Source organism: Bicyclus anynana, chromosome 6 (genome assembly GCF_947172395.1).
Source record: "Bicyclus anynana chromosome 6, ilBicAnyn1.1, whole genome shotgun sequence".
Classification (NCBI taxonomy): Eukaryota; Metazoa; Arthropoda; class Insecta; order Lepidoptera; family Nymphalidae; genus Bicyclus; species Bicyclus anynana.
In genome coordinates this window covers 5302245-5323707 of record NC_069088.1, presented here as the reverse complement: position 1 = coordinate 5323707, position 21463 = coordinate 5302245, and the positions used below count along the sequence as shown (strand labels likewise).

At 35.1% G+C, this 21463-nt stretch overlaps 1 protein-coding gene across 1 annotated transcript; it reads left to right on the top strand.

Annotated features, from left to right (window-relative positions):
• Nucleotides 1–298: 298 nt before the first annotated feature.
• LOC112046956 (tetraspanin-2A) lies at nucleotides 299–21163 on the top strand. The gene is made up of 5 exons (XM_024083824.2): nucleotides 299–472; nucleotides 16065–16262; nucleotides 17214–17390; nucleotides 19749–19934; nucleotides 20804–21163. The coding sequence occupies exons 1-5, from the start codon at nucleotides 365–367 to the stop codon at nucleotides 20882–20884; spliced, it is 750 nt and encodes a 249-aa protein (XP_023939592.1). The 5' UTR covers nucleotides 299–364; the 3' UTR covers nucleotides 20885–21163.
• The last annotated feature ends 300 nt before the right edge of the window (nucleotides 21164–21463 follow it).

Here is a 21463-nt window from a genome sequence, read left to right as displayed (position 1 = left end):
GGATTGACTAAACCTATTTTGAAAAATCTTTGAAAATAATACTCATAGATTAAAGCCCCATATATCTAGGGGAACGGGATGTGCGTGAATAAAACTACTCTCATTCCATTCAATAATAGTCAAATCTTGTATCATTACATATAATTTTGAGACAACAAAAAAAAATCAGACAGGTGTGGCAACCTGAAACGCAAACCAAACCTCGTATCTTTTCGTACCTTTATCTCGGCAAATATAGATAACCTAGCTATGTGTAACACTTTATCTTGCTGATAACACCAGTAACGATCCGATCGCCGAGTGGACAACCCTAAGTTCCAGTAATAGTTTTCTTGTTTGTAGTGAAGTGAAATATCAAAGTGCTATGCCCGGGGTTGGCAGAGGCGACGGCCAAGGGCCGGCGGTTGGAAAACTCGAGTCGCAGATTTATTGCATCAAGTATACTTTGTTCTGCTTCAACATTGTACTGTGGGTGTGTATTCGATATTGGAATTGGTTCGTCCAGTTCCATTTCTCTTGTTTACTTTGAATTAGCTTTACGTATTTACGTTTCGACACTAGATTTGTGCAACCGTGGAATTGGATTTGGATTTGTAGCGTGTGTTTTCTTGAAGATGGAAGCTATACAAGAATGTTGTGAATACTTACAGTAACCTTAAAATGAGTCATCGTTTTGTATGTCTTTATGGTTTCCCGTTGTAGTGTGACACTCAGGCATATTTTAAAACATTTTTTCGATAAATATTTAATATACTTGTAGGTTAATTTGTATAATGTTGGTAAACGTGATATAGCAGCTAGCCAATCTCAATCCCTTGATTGAGATTGGCTAGCTGCTTATTATTATCTTTAAAACGACCTTATTTAAACATTATTATTTTCCAATTACTCTGTATTAAACACTCTTTTCACACATAAATACATGCAAGTGAAATGACAACTGCGCTAGATATGCTACGAATAATTTCTTAGGGGCACGATTATAGGATATCGCGTAGAAAAGTTATTTTCACATGACGTACTAAGTGAAATAACATAAAATTTGCTTTTATTCTATTTATAACAAAAAATATATACCTACTGGTATTTTTCGGTTATTATCTGTTTTCAAAGTTGGAGGAGGCCTTTATCAATACTGGCATACAGACAGGGATGTCGATGCATAATATTTATTTAAGGGTTAAAGTGTAAAAAAATAAATATAATATTTTGATAAAAATGTCAGTAATAGAATACTTGTAATACTGTCTGATTAAAGGGATTTTAATATTGTTATTATATATCAGTTTTCGAGCAGTCACATTAGATATTTCATCAACAATAGATAATATAATGATATTGAATTTAAACATAATACACTCAGAGGCACAATTATCCGCCTACTTCAATATGACGCCAGTATAAAGGGGACGGATAATTGTGCCACTGAGTATTTTTTTGTAATATTTAAACAGCTAAAAACAAAGTAGTCGGATTCCTTAAGTACTCGTACATAATGTCATATCTGATTAACTGAAATAAAGGGCTACGCATGAAGAATATTATCAGCGCGTTATCATCGCTTGTCCTGTTTTCCAAGTAGATACAAACGAGTCACGCGTGAATCATTTTCATATTAAATTAATACATTCAATATTGCTTTGTCTTTATACTGCGTTTGGTTTATTACTCATAATTAAAAATATTATAATTCGTTTTATTTAATTAAAGTAACTCCATTTAAATTATAATGTGAAAAAGAGCCAAGTTCGAAATAAATAAACGTTTAGATAGTCGAAGATAATATATTTAATAACCTCCACGTTCAGTGTGTTTTAAATATATATCTAGTGATATTAGCTGAAGAGTTTATTTGTCTGGTGGGTCGCTTTGGAACTAATTCATTGAAATTGCTAAATTCTTGTTGATTTATTATTAAGCTAGTTATAGTTTAAAAATTCTATCGGATTTTCACGTGGACGAAGTTGCAGACGTCTGCTAGTACATAATCTATAGTAAGATTATAAAGCTGAAGAGTTTGTTTGTTTGTTCAATTGAACGCGATAATCAAAATTCAAAATTCAAAATTCAAAATTCAAAATTCATTTATTTCAAGTAGGCTCAGTTTACAAGCACTTTTGACACGTCAGTTGACTATTTGTAAAGATTCTACCACCGGTTCGGAAGGCAGGTTCTGCTGAGAAGATACCGGCAAGAAACTCAACAGTTGCTCTTTTGAAAAAGTCATACAGTATTACAATTTACATTTGATAACAATTAAATTACAATTTCTTATAGTTTTATTTCCTGTGTGAAGGTGGAAGCTGATCCAATGGCCTCCAAGCACCTTTGTCGTTAAGGAACTCATCAATAGTGTAGTAATCTCAGGAACTACTGGTCTGATTTGAAAAATTCTTTCAGTGTTAGATAGCCCATTTACCTAGCAAGGCTATAGGCTATATATTATCCCCGTATTCCGTATTCCGTAAAACCGCGCGGCATCAGCTAGTATCTTACAAAAAACTGCGGGCCTACCTATTTAGGAAAGTTAAACAAACATAAAAACGAAAGTCTTTTATTGGTAGAGTTTCATTGTCTCCTTAAGCCTGTAAGTGTCATGAAGTGAATTTGGCAGAAAAATAAAATCATAATAGTGACGTGACTATATACCTAATAGCTTTGTTTTTGTTGTCATAAATTCTTATAGGTAAAGTTACTATGGTTTTATTTTATGATTCTTGGGTCTTCAGGAGAAACCGATCCGTAATTCCTATTCAGTATTCGTGTTCCCAGCCGATGTTTACTGGTACATGAGACTTAATACCTACACATACAGGTTGGCAAGTAGCTTATTGTAGAACTTGTTCCTATGCATGAGATTCATTCTATCATAGAATATCTATACCATGGAACGTTAGAATTAGATGGACCTTGTTAAACTTTTTTGCTAATACAGTACAGTCTCTTGGAAAAACAAAGTTGTGTAGTTTATAACTTATGGCAATATGAGTGAGAACGAGGATGTTTCAGTAATGAGAAAATAGTTTTATCGCGTTTAAAAAGGTTAATAGAAGTCACTGACATCGTTATACAAAAAAAAAAAATACAACCGACTACAAAATCAAAAAAAAAATTCTACTAAACTAAAAAGCGAAAGACATCGTACTATGTGCTACCTTCTGATCAGCTTGAAGGCGGTACCAAGTTAGTGTTGTGTTAATTAAAAAAAAAACTCGTATCTGAATGAAATATCTGAAAATCCAGTTAAAATCTTTATGATTTAAACGGCTTCAAAAGATTCCGACGAATTGATAACCTCCTCTTTTTTTTTAAGTCGGTTACAAATCCAATTATTCGCAAAAGTTATATTTTTTTATTGATTTATTTTAGGGTTTAATCGCTCTTTAAACTCCCTATAATAGCTTCATGAAAAACTGAAAATTACGCCTACAAATTAAGGAACATATATTAAACTTTAAAACCAATGTACTTAACTAGAGATGCAATGTATTTAAAAAAAATCACATTACACTCTAAAGTTAATACCAACTACCAAACACCAAACGACCGAATGTTCTTATATACCAGCTACCTAGTACTACTTATTACTTGTTTTTAAAGATATTTTTCACCAAGAAACCTGCAGTAAGTATTTTAGTTATCCTAGAAACGTCTGGTTAGAAATATAAGGTCCGTGGAGCTGACAAATGACGTACATCAACTATCGGGCAAACTTTTCTACCTTGTTCAAACTTGTAAAATATTTAACAGTTCTTGTCTGGCGTCGGTTGCTCGGTTAAATAATAAGATTTTATTATGATTGCCTGTCGGGATTTGTAAAGAAAACATAAAAAGAATAAAGATAAATTATATTATGTGGAAACAATTGTTATTAAAGTAATCTCAATTCCTGGGAGAGCTTTTGCAAGGTTTCATACCAGTTAAGCCAGCGAAATGAAAGAAATATTTTATATTGTTGTATATTTCTTACTTGAATATTTATAACGTTTACCGTATACCTAATATATTATTTTCTCAAACAAAACTTTAATGTCTATGTAAGAGTAAATGGTACCTACTTCCTTAATCTCGTCCATCTTTGTTATTAATAAATCTATACTAATACTAATATATTATAAAGCTGAAGAGTTTGTTTGTTTGATTGAACGCGCTAATCTCAGGAACTACTGATTCGATTTGAAAAATTCTTTCAGTGTTAGATAGCCCATTTATCAAAAAAGGCTATAGGCTATATATTATTCCCATATTCCTATGGGAACGGGAACCACGCGGGTGAATCCGCGGGGCTTCAGCAGCTAGCTCATCAATAAAATTCTTTACTAAGCTTGGTGTAAAAAATGTGCTTGAATACATTGGTTGCTTAAATTTATGAATTGGAAGGTCCATCAACTATCTTGCGAATCTAGTTAGAGTACCAAGATATTTTGTATTTTTTGCAAACGGTAAGCTTACTTTATAACACACATATGTCCGTTTCTAATACGTATAGACGAGGAGTTCAATTCTAAAAACAACAAATATTCATATACTCACCGCACAAACTTTCATATACATAGTACGATCATACCAATTTCTGAGAATTCTAAGCAAAGATGGAAATAATCAAGCTGAAACTAAGAATCAGGTCGTCACACTAGTGCCGACGAAGCGTTCTTTTGCGACGCTACATTATTCTGCAAGCAAAAAAAGATCCACATCTCTGCGTCATTATACTTTGTCTGCAAAAACCTTTGTCGAGACAACAACACTGTTCGCAATCCATTAGGGCCTTGGCAAATGATGCGGAAAGTTGACTTGTACGGTTTGGTTGGAAAAATCATACAATACTAGTTTTTTTTTGGGAACACCCCTTGAAACCAATCTATCTCCAACGTCATAATAAAACTGAATAATACACTAGTTGATGTAGCTATTTATTATAGATTGTGTAAGATTAATTTGACCAAAAACTAAATCAATCGTTCCTTCTTGAAAACGTAATAAATCAGCTAATTAAAATAACGATGTTTGATTATTTCTATTAGGTACCTACTTACTACTACTTGTACATCATAATTTCAATCTAGAGTTTAGATTAATAATAATAATGATTTTTGAATTTGGGAAATTCTCTTAAATAGAACGGAGTTGTATGGACTATCTTTTTATTTTCGAGTCAGGTTGAATACCTCATCATCGTCATCATCATTATCAGCCGATGGACGTCCACTGCTGGACATAGGCCACTTGCATGGACTTCCAAACAAAACATTCTCAAGCCGGCAGCATCCAGCGGCTCCCTGCAACCCGCTTGATGTCTTTGGTCCACCTAGCGGGGGGTCGACCAACACTGCGCTTTCCGGTGCGGGGTCGCCATTCTAGCACCTTGGGACACCAACGTCCATCAGCTCTTCGAACTATGTGGCCTGCCCATTGCCACTTCATCTTCGCGACTCGCTGAGCTATGTCAGTGACTTTGGTTCGTCTGCGGATCTCCCCATTCCTGATCCGATCATGCAGAGAAACTCCAAGCATAGCTCGCTCCATCGCCCGCTGAGTGACTTTGAGCCTTCTAATTTGGTTGAATACTTAGGTGCAAAAAATCTCTTTCATTTGGTTCCTGCCCCTTAAACACGGACCAATAGCCGACATTTACATGACAATAACGTTCGATTACATGTATTTTGTGTAATACATTATATAATCAAAAATGTATCACACAAAGGATTTGTTTTTTGAAAACTGCCTACATTCATACGTACTCAATATTTTCCTATTTACAACTAACATCTTTAATGACGTTCAATTACATGTATGTGTATGTAAACATTACATAATCAAAAATGTATTACACAAAAGCTTTGTTTTTCACAATTGCCTCCATCATCAGCGTGCTCAATGCTCATTTATATTCCTGCCGCATAATACGTACTCCATGTTTTCCTATTCACAACACAAAAACAGACTTTTTGTGATGTTAAAAATTTATGGCGTCGTAAAAACTCGCACCGTTCGTCTTCTTGGCCAAGGGTGACTTACTAAAGTGCGGCTATGACGTCACAATGTAGCCAACTTGAATATTTCAGACGTTCAATTTAATACCTGACATTAGACACTCGCATTCTACGTAAAAGCTTTGTCACTACGTGCCAACAATGACTCGCCATAACGTCATAATGTTAGACGTATAAAAATATTTGAATTTTATTATGTTTGTTCATTTTGTTTTTGTTTTTTTTTATAACCTTTTATATTACATGGGTTCGCAATAAAATGCTGGAGTATAGTAAATATCTAGTAGTGATGTAGATCAAAACCTAGTATATATATATTTTTTTGTTTTCTTCTCATGTGGCTCATGATGATAACGATCTCCTTCTTCATGTATTTATCGATATCATGTATTGTGTATCTAACAGAGGCGATGGTTCCTAAGAACCCGATTCCTTTCACGTTACCTTTTAGATATCCACGAGTTTTATGGACGCAAATAATTTAACGTACCTACTCAGCCAAAACACTTTCAGATTGAAAAACCACATAGGTATATGAACCGGTACATATAAATAAAATTGTCTGTCTGTGAGTTCAAGATACAAAACTCTGTTTTCTTAAGTGCTCAAAGTTATTAACACAGCACTAAAATATAATCGAGCTTTTTTAAAATTTTGTCTTGTCTGTCTTTTTATTTTTATTCGGGCTAATCTCTGGAAAGGCAGAACCGAATTGAACGGGACTTTCACTGGTAAATAGAGGAGCTTATTTAGCAACACAAAGGTAAAATTATATCCCGGAAAAATCCATGGTTACCGCGGAATTTATAACTGAATTTCACGATAACGAAGTTGCGGTCGTCCGCTAGTATTAATTATGTTCGAAACAAGATGTTTTTCAGTTAAGATATAAATATTACATAGGTATAGTGTAAACGGTGCAAGAGAAATGGAACAAAGTCCAGAAGTGAGCGACATGTTGGCAAAGGTTCAAAAGTCAATTATTAGGGCAAGCCGCAGCGAGGCCTAGCAATTATTTTCCCTCCATGTAGAAATATCAATGTTTACAATATTTACAAATCATTTAATTTTAGAATTTAAAGTATTGTGAGTGCTTTAATAACCGTGATAGCCCAGTGGATATGATGTAGGGTATAGGTTCGAATCCGGCATGCATGCACCTCCAACTTTTCAGTTATGTGCATTTTAAGAAATTAAATATCATGTGTCTCAAACAGTGAAGGAAAACATCGTGAAAAAATCTACATACCTGAAAATTTTCTTATTGTCTGCATGTGTGAAGTCTGCCAATCTGCATGGGGCCACCGTGGTGGACTACTAGCCTATTTCTGAGACGAGACTCGTGCTCAACAGTGAGCTGAATATGGGTTGTTAATTATTATGATGAGTGTTCAACATAACACTGAATAAAACATTAACACGACGACCTCACTGCAGTTAGTACTCGTAGAATTGTTCTCAAAAGAGAGGTCATTTTGGTCGATAATAATCTGACATATTTTAGCTGCTAACTACTACTAACTCAACTATCTACCTAATTCCAAAAAAGTCTATCTGTATTTACACGCTAATAAGAAGATTTTCGTAGTATAATTTAGAGCCTGCCCCAGAGAGGTAGTCAAAAGTTTTTATTAAAAACATTTTTTATTCTAAAACTGCATTTCTTTCTGTTGCATTGATTTACGTAGACTAGTATCTCGTAGCGCGAAAAATAGAAAAGTTATTCTTGTGATAAAACTTGAATTTATAACGTTTAGCTTCCAGCGCCGCAGCTGGTCTCTGAATTACTTACTTTAGAACAAAATATAACGCAGAACAAAAAATATCAAAACGTAAATATGAGACCATAGTATGGCAATGACTTTTAGTTGTCGATTTATTAATCTACAGTTGTTGAGCATATATAACATATTATAAAACAAAGTCTAAGTCTTTCAGTGGAAAAGGGGAGTGTTAGATATCTGTCAAAGGCGCCTTTAACCCTACACACATCGTTCACAAGTACGTGACTTCACTCAAGGTTATTCTCTACCGTACTAGGGTCTTATTATGCTTACAGTTTGATTTGTTAATTAAGTTGTCCTGAAAAGTGTTGTGAAACATAACCTTTGTTCGACATTTGTTTTCTTATATTTGTAATTACTTTTGAGTCCTAAAATAAATAAAAGTTTCATTGGCTGAAACAACTATACAAAAATAATAATCAAGCATAAAATCAACGGTAAAGTAATTTTTAGCACATGGTACGACTAATCTGCATTGAAGGTAGGGATTTTTGTATTTTGTATAAAAACCAATATAACTTAAAAATTATAAAATTTCGACAAACATATATTGCATTATTTTAGTACGCCTTGATATCAGCTATCACCCTGTAAAGTCTGTCGTAATATTTACGGGACATCCTGTATTATGATTTATTTATTGTTAATAATAGTGTATGTTGGATCCGAAGTTACAGAGATAGATATTGGTGGACCTTGAGGCAGGACATAGGCTACTTTCCATTTAAAAAAAAAAATTAGGTCACCGAATGGAGACGCACGCGTCCGCTAGTTTTCTATAAATTGCCAAACGGTTGTATTGTGCTGCCACCATTTGAGTTCAGAAATCGTCACAACTGTCGCCCGTGCCTGTTCCGGGACACCTGTGTTGCGAGAATAATAAAGAGCTTTACAGTGTACCAGAATGGGCCCATTTTCTCGCGTCCCAACCCCAACGTGCACCCGGGGGACATGAATATCTTACGTCGCGGGTTTTATCTATTCCACGCAACTCCCCGAGACGAATCTGTCGTAAATTGCGAGTTTATAAACAAAATCTCGCGAATCTGTAATTTAGTTCGATTGTTATCATACTATTTTAAAGTATCACATGGAGGATTAACTATGTCATTGTTTACACACCTATAAAGAGGTGAAATTGTAAGTAATATTTTTTCTTAATTACTATTCACCACATAATTTTCCCTCCAATAAGTCGGTATGGGTAGGTACGACAATCTTTTAGCAGATGGGGTTCGAACTTTTGACCACGAAATGAGAGTGAATAGGCATGTTCTAAGCAAGCGATTTCCACCTAATGCCTATCTACAATTCATCATTAATAACCCACATATGGCTCACTGTTGGGCACGAGTCTCCTCTCAAAATAACAAGGGATAATAAGATAATATTCCACCACGCTGGGCCAAAGCGGATTGGCTGCCTTCACACACGTAGAGAATTAAGATAATTTTCAGGTGTTCTGGTTTCCTCATGATGTTTAAACCTTAACTATTTGAGACACGTTATAATTATCATCAGGTAAAAAAGGAGGATTGGCGCTGTCTTTTTAGGATGTTCCCATGGGAGGTTTTAGGTGATGGATTTCCACTTAACATGAGGTGAAACTATGGGCTTGTTCTATCTCATCATTAACAATCCATATTCGGCTCATTGTTGAGCACGAGTCTTCTCTCAGAATGAGAGGGGTTAGTCCACAACGCTGGCCGAATGTGGATTGGCATACTTCACACACATAGAGAATTAAATTCTCATGCATGCTTCCTCACAATATTTTTCCTTTACCGTTTCAGACACGTGATATTTAATTTCTTAAATGCATGTCCCGCATGCATGATTCAAACCTACGCCCTCCGAATCGAAGGCAGAGGTTATATCCACTAGTCTTGTCTCTAAAATTGCAACGATACAGAGAAGATTTGTTCTATCTATTGTAATTTTGGCATAATGAGATCACATTCTTGTTAAATATGAAACAAGGTTGTAATTAAAATAACCGTTATTTTTAGTAATAACTGTTATTATGTATCTAGTATTTAAACGTGCAGGCTTTGTGTTCTTGCGATAATTTAATTTTATGTTAATATTGTGATTATTTTATACGGGATTAAATAATTTGTTGGAGATTAATCAAAATTTTCATTAAATGGATAAATTACTCAGTCACACTATATCAGCTAAATGGATTTGGCACATACGATACATTTAAAATATTATCACTTAGGATATTTTGTGTCTCGGTTTTGATTGAAACAAAATGTATTTTCAAGCGGTTTTCAGACAATTAATCAATCAATCAATCAATCAATTTATTTATTTGCAGATACATACATTGTATATACAGGTCGGTAGATGTAGATGGTAAATGTATCTTGCCAATTTGGCATGCAAATTATTATTTATTAAGTATTTAATGATTCAAATGACAATTTCACCATTTAAAATTTACGTCTTTACAATAATTTTATAAGTAAACATTTTATAATTATATTACTAAAAATAGTTAATGTGTACATTTTAAATATGTAATATTCAATTATAATAGGAAAAGATTTAAAAGACATAAAAGCTTGGAAATTTAAATGCTTTATTTTTTGACAATTAGTTTAATATATTTTTTTATACTTTTATGTCTAACCGATTTCAAAAATTATTTCACCTATGGAAAGCTTTATTATCTACGAGTAACATTGGCTTTATTTTAGGTCGTATTCACACGGTGACTACGCGACTGAAACCGCGCTGCGTCCACTAGTAATACATAAAAGAAAGACAGGTTTAGTTATACCATTTATAACTCCAGAACATTTAACAGATCGAATGAAATTTGACACGGAGATAGATTATAGTCTAAGTTACTTTTTACCTTTGAGAAAAACGAGATAAAATGTATCTATCTATCTAACGTTCTTGGTAAGATTTACAATAGGTGCTTAATTCAACACCCCATACTATAGGTACCTATCTATCTGCATACCTAGTCGTCACCTCACAATACCATTATACCAGAGACAACGATACTCCTGTTACACGTTCTATCTATTCAGACTTGCTTCCGTCTCCTTTGAGACTGTGTGGCTAAAATAATAAGGCCTTCAAGGCGTTCCAAAACGGGAAATTTTCCCGCGATTCAACCACGTTCAACACTTAAGGGACTTGAATATTTTCCCTATATTGTATTCTATCCATTTTTAGCAATTTTGAAGGTATGATCTCTTTCAGATTAAAAAAATAAACAGTGCAAACTATGCAAATCAGATAAGTTAATTTAAGTTTAGTTTTAGTTACAGATACAAAATATATTTACTGCTTGAGTGTATAGACAAATATTTTTCCACGTTCTTGCAATATAATCGTAATTACGAGTTCTTTTGACGTTGAATTTGAAAAAGGCACAAGTGGAGTGCCGAACGACTAATATAGTGTATCCATCACTGCGTCGTTAGTACGATTATAATTAAGTTTCCCAGTAAAATATTGAGGATTTCTTTTTCCATGACAGTTTCAGTACCTAACCCTACGCCTTTTTTTATTCTTTACAAGTTAGCCCTTGACTACAATCTCACCTGATGGTAAGTGATGATGCAATCTAAGATGGAAGCGGGCTAAGCGGGCTAAGCGGGCTCCTTGTTAGGAGAAGGATGAAAATCCATACCCCTTTCGGTTTCTTCACGACATCGTACCGGAACGCTAAATCGCTTGGTGGTAAGTCTTTCTCGGTAACTAGCCACGGCCGAAAGCTCCACACCAGCTAAAAAGCCTTGAGCTTATTAAGCTTGTTAAACTGTTAGTCACAGTCATTATCGTTAACAAAAATATGATAGTATCGATAAATCGATTATAGAGGCCGATATTGTCATTGGAGCCGCGAGGTAGATTTGAAGTTCTAATAAAATAAAATTGAAAATTTTGACAAACCCCCGAAGATCATGAAATTATTAATTACACTCTCAATAAATTCATCAATATTTTCTTTCAGTGCGCTTTCATTTGAGACCCCCAATCGAGTATATTTGCAGACATTTGGATAATCTTCTGCACTTTAAACCCATCAGAACTTTTAAACGGCTCAACCGATTTTCATCAAATATACCTATCTACAAAAACTTGCACATAAACTACTTTTAATACAAAAAAAAACTAATTTCAAATCGCTTCATCCGTTCGGGAGCTATGGTGCCTCAGACAGACAGACAGACACGTCATTTTGTGTCAGGGGTTAAAAAGAATGATTCAAACCGGTCCACGCGTTTTGATTGAGTAGGTAATCGCATAACAGGCATACAAAAAAAATATACGACTTGAATTGAGAACCTCCTCCTTCTTTTTGAAGTAGGTTAAAACCTAGCTGGTGGTGTTTCCCCACTTAGTTATATTTTTAGTCGCATAAAAATTAACTTAAATATCAAAATTTAACTGTCAAATCGAATAAACTGTGCTTAAACCATAACGCTTACAGTGTAAAATTGCAAGGTGTCATTTTAATGGTAGTGCAATATTGGCTCAGCTCCAAAAGTCAATTATCGTGAGTGACCCCGGCGCAGCGTCGGCATGCAATTATATCACATCTGAGCGGGCACACCTTAACAAGTGTACAAAATTTTGAACGACACTTGACAGATCAGTATTTTTGGCATCGTCTATACTCTTCAATTTAGCATGCTTACTTTTGAATGATCACATAGCACGTACACCATGTTTATAATATATATTTGGCTGATTGGTCTCGTGGTTAACTATTTTTTATATATTTACAAGTTAGCCCTTGACTACAATCGTACCTGATGGTAAGTGATGATGCTACTCGTAAGATACTCGTAAGATGGAAGCGGGCTAGCTTGTTAGGAGGAGGATGAAAATCCACACCCATTTTCGGTTTCTACACGACATCGTACCGGGACACTAAATCTCTTGGCGGTACATCTTTGTCGGTAGGGTGGTAACTAGTCACGGCCGAAGCCTCCCACCAGCCAGACCTGGACCAATTAAGAAAATCTCAATCAGCCCAGCCGGGGATTGAACCCAGGACCTCCGTTTTGTAAATCCACCGCTACGCCACGGAGGCCGTCAAAACACACAGATAACGGATTCCATTGTTCTATTACGAGGTTAACGAGTATTCTTTGGATCACTTGATCACTAAGCTTATTTGGACGTACATACTACTGCAGGGTTAGGCCTCTTGCACCTGCCTAACAAGACGTAGATCTGTGAAAGTTTATTTTTTTATGCACATGGGCTTGCGTTTGACCGATCTACCCTGTAAGTATCTATCATGGTAAGTGTAGATACAGTCTTAGATGGGACACTTAGAAGTTGCCTATTCACTCTTGTTTTAAAAGACTCATGAAACACAGACTTCAGAAGATTTTCCAAACCCCAGACATGCGTACGAGAAAAGAAAAAAGGAAAGAAGTCTCGATGTTTCAAAGACGCAACAATTATTAGTCAGAATTTGATAATATTTAGCACAGAGATAGACTATAATCTAAAGTAACAGGTGGGCTACTTTTTATCGAAAACTAAAGAGTTCCCCCAGGATAATATCCCTAATTGAGTCACTGGCATAATTTAATGAGTACATAAACTGCTGATATCACAAAATACCAACAGTCTGGCATTTATATCTCACCCTAATAGTTAATGTTTAATTTTCCTAATTAACCTTGCACTAATAACGCTGTATCGGGCAAGTTGTGTAGAGCAAGACGATTTACTGCTGACGCCACGTGCTGCTAATGTTTGCCTTAGATAAAGCTGTAAAGGAATGTTCATAACGGAGTATACACTGGCTATAACTAATGGAACAAGTTTACCAAAATTGTTTTATTTATTTGTTATTGTTTTTATTACATTAATTTAAGAAAATGTTATGATGGTATGTTAAGTCGAAAACTTAAAACTATAAATTGATTATTAAAACACCGCTAAACTCACGTACAACGACTTGCCGTTACAAGAAGCAGCTCATGACTAAGGGCCCCGTATGGGTTCGAAACTAAACGGGCATACTCCGACGTTGTATCACGTGAATTTAAGCCGTGTTTCATAATCAATTGATATGAATAACAATCATGATAGTTTGAATTTTGAAACTATAGTATATATTCCTTCCTTCTATAGAGTCAAATTGCCCTCCGTAAAGGAGAGGATGAATGAAGGCCTAAGCCCACCACGCTGTTCGAATGCGGATTGGCAGGGGAATGTATTATATAGTCAGAGGCAAAATTATCCGTCCACTTTTATATGACGCGAGTATATTAAAGTGGGCAGATAATTGTGCCTCTGAGTATATTATAGCTGCCATTGATATAGTACGAGTATATTATAAACTTAATACATCGATCCAATGTTTTCGAACAACCAATTCATTTTTGAAAAGTCGAAGCAAAACGCTTGTCTCTAATCTGAATTTCAATCACATAGGGATGAATGAATCAAACAATTCTATTACTTGCATAAGTATTTATTTATGGAAGTAATAAAACTGTTTGATTTTAGACTGTTCCTACAAATATAAAAAAATCACGGCATCCTTCATTTACCTTTTTGAAGTATTTTGTTAAATTCACTTGTCTTTTATTATTTAACAATACCTAATAATAATATTAATAATACAAAAACAAAATTATTATTATTATCTACAAAATTTCATTTTTGTAGATAATATAATTTTTAATAGACTATAAACTTTATCTATACTAACAATCTTTATCTTGTATCTGTTTGTAAAGAAAACAAAATGTACAATTTCGTTCCTCAAATAAATTGTCTTAATGAATTAATCTGCGAAAAGTCCAAAAAGGCAAACATTATCTTTCCAAGAATTAATTATTAATTAAATAACTAGCGCTACTTAATTTTCTTCATGGACTTAGCTTTAGGAGAGGGGTAACTCTGCAAAATTACCGACCCGAGGCCATAATTCGTCTGTCCATCTAAAATTATGTGGAGCATCTGCCTTTTTATACAAGTTTCTTGAGCTTAATTTTCCTCTGAAAGGAAGCTCGCAAAGTTTCATATTATATAAAGTAAAAAAATCTAATTTGCTCAAGAATATTCGTACTTCAAATAAGTATACCTTTAGGTATAAGAGATTTATAAATTGTACCGATGTTTTATCGTCATCATTATAAGCCTATTTTATACGGCCTAAGGACTACGCCTTACAGGAGATGAAATATGGTGCTTATACCCACCACGCTGCCAATACGGGTGTATGGGTTTAGAATTAGATTAACTCTTTTACGATAACTATCAGATGTTAATGATAATAATGACCGGCACTTTACTTTAACGTGCTCTTGAAGACTCTAACGCATGACAGTAACATCACCAACTCTGGGCTGAGATTTATACTGAAAATTAGAAAAAAGATCAGCTCAGAATTTCACAGCTCGATCCAGGACTTGAACCCTGAAGTTTGTGCTCCGAAACCACATGCTAACCATTAAACCAACGAGATAATTAATCGAACCAGTATTTCCTGAGATTAGCGCGTTTAACTAAACAAACAAAGTCTTCACCTTAATGATATCTTTCTTATCTATTTATTACTAATATTATAAAAAGGAAAGATTTGAATGTTTGTTTGTTTGCATTATCTCTGAAACTACAGAACCGATTTGAAAAAACCTTTCGCTATTGGGAAGCTAAGCTAATCCCAAGTGCTATATTATTTTATCCCCGTATTCCTACGGGAACGGGAAACACGCGGGTGAAACCGCGCGGCATTTGCTAGCATGTACATAAAATTCTCGTGTCACTGTTAATTGTCATTCTCATCAGAAACGGCTAGACGGCTATTTTTTATACCCCTAGTGATAAATGGTAGTCAATGTCAACCCCAAAATTTACAAGGCAAATGACGTTTGCCGAGTCAGCTACTTAGTATAGTATAGAATTTTATATAATAGTAGACGTTGACATGATCTTTATGGACCAAAAATGTACAAACCCACTTCACTTTTGTAAACTATTGATATCCAACCCATATTCGGTTCACTGCTGAACTCAAGTCTCCTCTCAGAATAAAAAGCCAATAGTCTGCCACGCTGGCCCAAAGCGGATTGGCAGACCACACACTCGCAGAAAATTAAGAAAATTCTCTGGTATGCAGGTTCCCTCACGATGTTTTCCTTCACCGTTTGAGACACGTGGTATTTAATTTCTTAAAATGCACACAACTGAAAAGTTGGAGGTGCATGGAACCCGGACAGGATTCGACTGTAAGCTATGCCTAAGTGGAAATAAATGGAATTTGACTTTAACTTTGATTTCATTTCAGTTATTCGGTGCAGCAGTGTTCGCCCTGTGCCTATGGATATGTATCGAGCCGGGCTTCAACGAGTGGATGAATATCCTACAACTGCAGAAGTACTTCATCGGTATCTACATAATACTTATCGGATCCATAGCCGTTATGTTTGTGACCTTCCTTGGATGCGGGTCGGCGCTGATGGAAAATGTTAAGCTTTTATATGCGGTACGTGTTTTAATGTCTACCTACATAGTTATTATAAGACAAAGCCCTTCAAAGTATGTCTGCCCGTCTGTCTGTTTGCGATATACTGAAAGACTACTGCTTAAAGATAGATTGTTTTGACATTGTTCGTTATCATGGCAACTTCGTTATTAGTGAGTGAATTGTAGCATCGTATAAAATATAGGCGTAAAATTCGTCGACGAGTGTAATAGCGGAATCGCACCCCTGAACGGATTTTAATAGGATAACTTATTTTACACATGTTATCTTCTTATCACAAAATTAAAGTTTACTTTTCAATAATGTCGCAGGCGCTAGTAAGATTATAATTGCATGGTTTATTTTGAAGTAAATTAAGATTGAAATATTGTGTTTCCTTTTTTTTGGATAACAGAGACATCGTGTCCCAGACTTTGATATTATATTTGATTGTTTCACTTCTATATCCATTTTATACGTCGTAAGCATCATCAAGTCATGATTTGCAGTTCGTTTGTACTCAAACATATGTAGATTAATGAAGTTTTATATAGATTTTTTTTTATTCTTTACAAGTTAGCCCTTGACTACAATCTCACCTAATGGTAAATGATGATTCAATCTAAGATGGAATCGGGGTAACTTGTTAGGAGGAGGATCCACACCACTTTCAGTTTCTACACGACGTCGCACCGGAACGCTAAATCGCTTGGCGGTACGTCTTTGTCGGTAGGTGGTGGTGGACCAATTAAGAAAACCTCAATCGGTCCAGCCGGGGATCGAACCCAGGACCTCCGTCTTGTAAGTCCACTGCGCATACTACTGCGCCACGGAGGCCGTCAAATTCAGAATAGGCCTATCGACGCCTTTAATAGTAATCTAAGGATGTTTCAGTTAATTAATCAGATAGATCATTAGGGTAATTGTATAAATGACAAGAAAGAAACCTAATTTATCTTTATCATTTCCCAGTACATAATATCACAAATAGCGTCCTTCGTTTTTGGACTTGTCGGCGCATGCGTCGTTTTGGACTTCTCCACATACGACTCTAGCATCCAGCCTCTCATCAAAGACGTGGTGCTGAGGTTGATGAATAACCCTCAACATGAAGGCAGCCGGGAAATACTGCGGATGGTACAAGAAGGCGTAAGTTAACTTAACTTAATATTTTAATCCTCACTTAACAACCTTATCTTAACAATTTAAGTCCTACAGTAAGTATATTTTATGCTTAATTTATTATACAGGGTGTCCCGTAATTAATAGATAAAACGCGAATGGTAGATGTACCTAATTATCTAAAACTGATTTGAACAGTTTTCCAAAAATGGTGACCAAGTTATATGTTTTTTTTTTTCCGAATTTTCAAATATTTACATGACTTTTTTTTAATCTTAATGAAAGAAAATTAATTCTTGCACTCACAGCTTCTTTTACAAAACAAATATTTATTATAAAACATTTATTATAAAAATAGTATTAGAATAAATTAGTAGGTATAGCAGCTACAGCACTGAAAAAACTGATTCTGAAACTGAACTGAACTGAGATATAAAAATTTGAAGAATCCATAAAGAATATATAACTTGGTCATCCTAGGGATTTTTGGAAAACTATTCAAATTAGTTTTAGATAATTAGGTGTTGTATCTACCATTTGCGTTTTATCCAATTATTACGGGACACCCTGTATACTCAGATACTTGCTGTAAAATATAATCACATACAGTAAAAGCTACTTATTCACGCTTCCTTTATTCACGTTTTCACTATTCGCGGATTAAAAAAATCACTCTGAAAGCTTCTAAAAAATGTCAAAGCAAGAAAAAATTTTAAAATTCTTCAAACCATTGTCTAAGACTGAAGATAATAGTTAACAATAACTTCAATTAATTGTTTTTTTCTTTATATATATTTTATTTATTTTGTCACCCAAAAACGTATCCCTTATAATCCCATATAGAATACCATTCCGTATTCACGGTTTCTGTATTCGCGACACATTTAGAGAACGTATCCCCCGCGAATAATGAGCTTTTACTGTACTTGAGATATATACCTACCTATGACTATTAGGAGTAAAATCTAGATGTATTCGTTGGTTGAACGAATACGTCTAGATTACAAGACCTCCTCCTTTTTGAAGTCGGTTAAAAAATTTGTTTTTTATCCAACCAACATCATCATATCATGAGCAGTTTTGCACCTACGATGTTCCCTGGACTGCATATATCTCTTTTGTGGGAGCCTGAGCCTTGCAAACTTCATCATCATCTTTAACAGTCGATGAACGAAGGAATTCTACAGCTGCTTCCAAACACGAGCCGCCGAGCATCCAGCGGATCATCAAAAATCATACCAAACGTTTTTTAACATTGTAAAAAGCACTGTAAAGTATAAAGAATTGGAATCTGGACCCAAAAAAAACAACAAACGGATGAAAATTGGACATCCGAAGCGGGACGTAGGGAGCAGTCACGCTGTCGGTGACGCGCCGGGCTAATAACATAACTGACACGCTTCGTTGGACTCTGGACGACACAGAGAAACACCAAAAACATATAACAAAAATAGATACAAAAACCCGAGCTCTGGGAACTCTCCACGTTTTTATCCGAGTGTATTCCGTTGTGGTAAAGGAATATGATATGAATATGAATTCAATATATTTTAAATAACAAAAATCAAAAGATACAAACATACTAATAGTAATTTTCACTTTCATGATAATTTTACCAGAAGTGTACCAGTTTAATCCGCGTAGAGTTTTTCATGAAGAAACACAACATTTAAAGAACTTAAGATGCAGAATCTTAAGTTCTTTAATTTAAATGGAAATATTTCATTAAAAAATTACCTATAATTATGCTATAGTCTGATCGTGATTATGTAGCATACAACAAGCCATACATGAAGTTTTACGCATATTACAATACTCCTTAGGTAAGATTATAGTACATACTTAAAAATACTCGTAAGTATTAAAATAATGCTTCAATGGGAGGCTTGATGGCAGATAGGGGCAGGCGAATTGAGATCGTTATGTTTTTTTGTCTTTTCATAATTATTAACATACTCCTATCCTTACCACCAAGTACAGGGCCAGAGCAAGTTAATATAACTAACAGAATCGTAGGCTTGTTGTTCTCTCTTTGGCAAGAGCTTGTGACACTTCCAAATTTTACCTACTGAAAATACCTTTCCAAAAACCAAGATTCGAACACAAAATCTCGTGATCCACATATAAATATAACCACCGGGACCGTATGCTTATTGTGCTCTCTTTGGCATGAGGTTGTAACACTACCAACTTTTCTTACTGAAAATACCTTTCCAAAAACCAAGACTCGTCCACAGAATCTCGTGATCCACATATGCCACATAGGCCAACGAGGCCACTTGGATGTCTTCACATAAGACCTCTATCAGTTATTGTGATAATGTTGATAACTTTACCAACATAATAGATGAAAATGACGGTACATTTTCATCTCTTATTCCTCAGATTGGGTGCTGCGGTGCCGACGGTCCCATGGACTTCCTGCACCTGAACAAGCCTCTGCCATCAGAATGCCGGGACTCTGTCACCGGCAACGCCCATTTCCACGGCTGTGTGGACGAGCTGACCTGGTTCTTGGAGAGCAAGACGGGTTGGCTGGCCGGCATCGTCCTCGCTTCTTGCATGATAAGTGTAAGCTTTCGCTTTTAACTGTTGACAAATTGATGCTTGACTGTACATTATTTTGATGCTACAGTCCAAAATGTTGACACGCTGACAAATTAGGATATTTTTTAAGCATTATTTATATATTATACAAAAGAGTAAGGTGGTTTTGGCTGGTGGGAGGCTTCGGCCGTAGCTAGTTACCACCCTACCGGCAAAGACGTACCGCCAAGCGATTTAGCGTTCCGGTACGATGCCGTGTGGAAACCGAAAGGGATGTGGATTTTCATCCTCCTCCTAACAAGTTAGCTCGCTTCCATCTTAGACTGCATCATCACTTACCATCAGGTGTGATTGTAGTCAAGGGCTAACTTGTAAAGAATAAAAAAAAAAGTCATGAAATATCGAAAACCACTTGACGTACAAAGATTAAAATTAAAAAGGGGTTTAGTTTATAGTTAGTAGATGTCCGTAAAGAAGGGATTTTATGACTGGGCCGGATTAAAGACTAAAGGCGGACGAAGTCGAGGGCGTCCGCTTGCTTACATAAATAGGGTTGGGTTGAAAGATCTTAGCATTCCATGGACTCACCGTGCAGGTGCCGGGTCCATCGTATGTCAGACAGAAATAACTCTGAACTAAGTCCGGAACTTGTGACTTGTGACTTGAGAGAGAGAGAACTTGTGAGTGGTAAAAACACTGCCCTTCTTAACTCATATTGTTCTCCCTGCCTAGCCAATTTATCTATATTGAAATACAAATACATAATGCGTATTTGTTTAAATTACTTACTAAATTGTAATTTGTAAAAAAATTGTCACTTCTAATTCCACTTAAATTAAACTTACATAATGTCATTTATCCCTTTATTTAATGCCATGCACAATATTTTACAGGTGGTAAACGCCGTCATGTCATTGGTCCTCATCCAAGCTGTCAAGAAAGAAGAAGACGAATCAGTGACGTACAAAAATTAAAAAAACTACAATAAGATAATCATAATTTTTAGACTTAATATGATATAGAAATAGATTTGTATTTTATTTTTATATTTTATGTTATTTAAAATAGAAACAACGACGTCACTTTCAACAGAAATGGCCTTAAAATGCCGCATTTATATATGTTCTACTAATTGGGACTAAATACATAATAAAATATAATGTTATGTAAACTTTACCACCGTCTTATTATGTTAAGTTACCACAATTTAAATATGTGACAAGTTATTTTAATAAAACAATAAATCTGAAAAACCACCATATATTTATGTAACTTTACTGTCTAATCTTGCCAACTCGCCTTTCAATAAGAAAATGCCTTTTATAGCGTATTCATTCAAATAGAAATTATTTCAACTTAATGTAATAAGAAATAGATTAAAAGCACAATTCATCCCAATAAATTATAACATAATAGAATAATAAACTCAAATAATAACATAGCTAGTTAATCAAGTTAAAATAAATGAAAAAAGGTCGAGAAGTCCTAGCAGTTATCATAAACGACATACATCTTCATTATGCTTCCCCAAACTATTTTGGGCCAGGGAATCT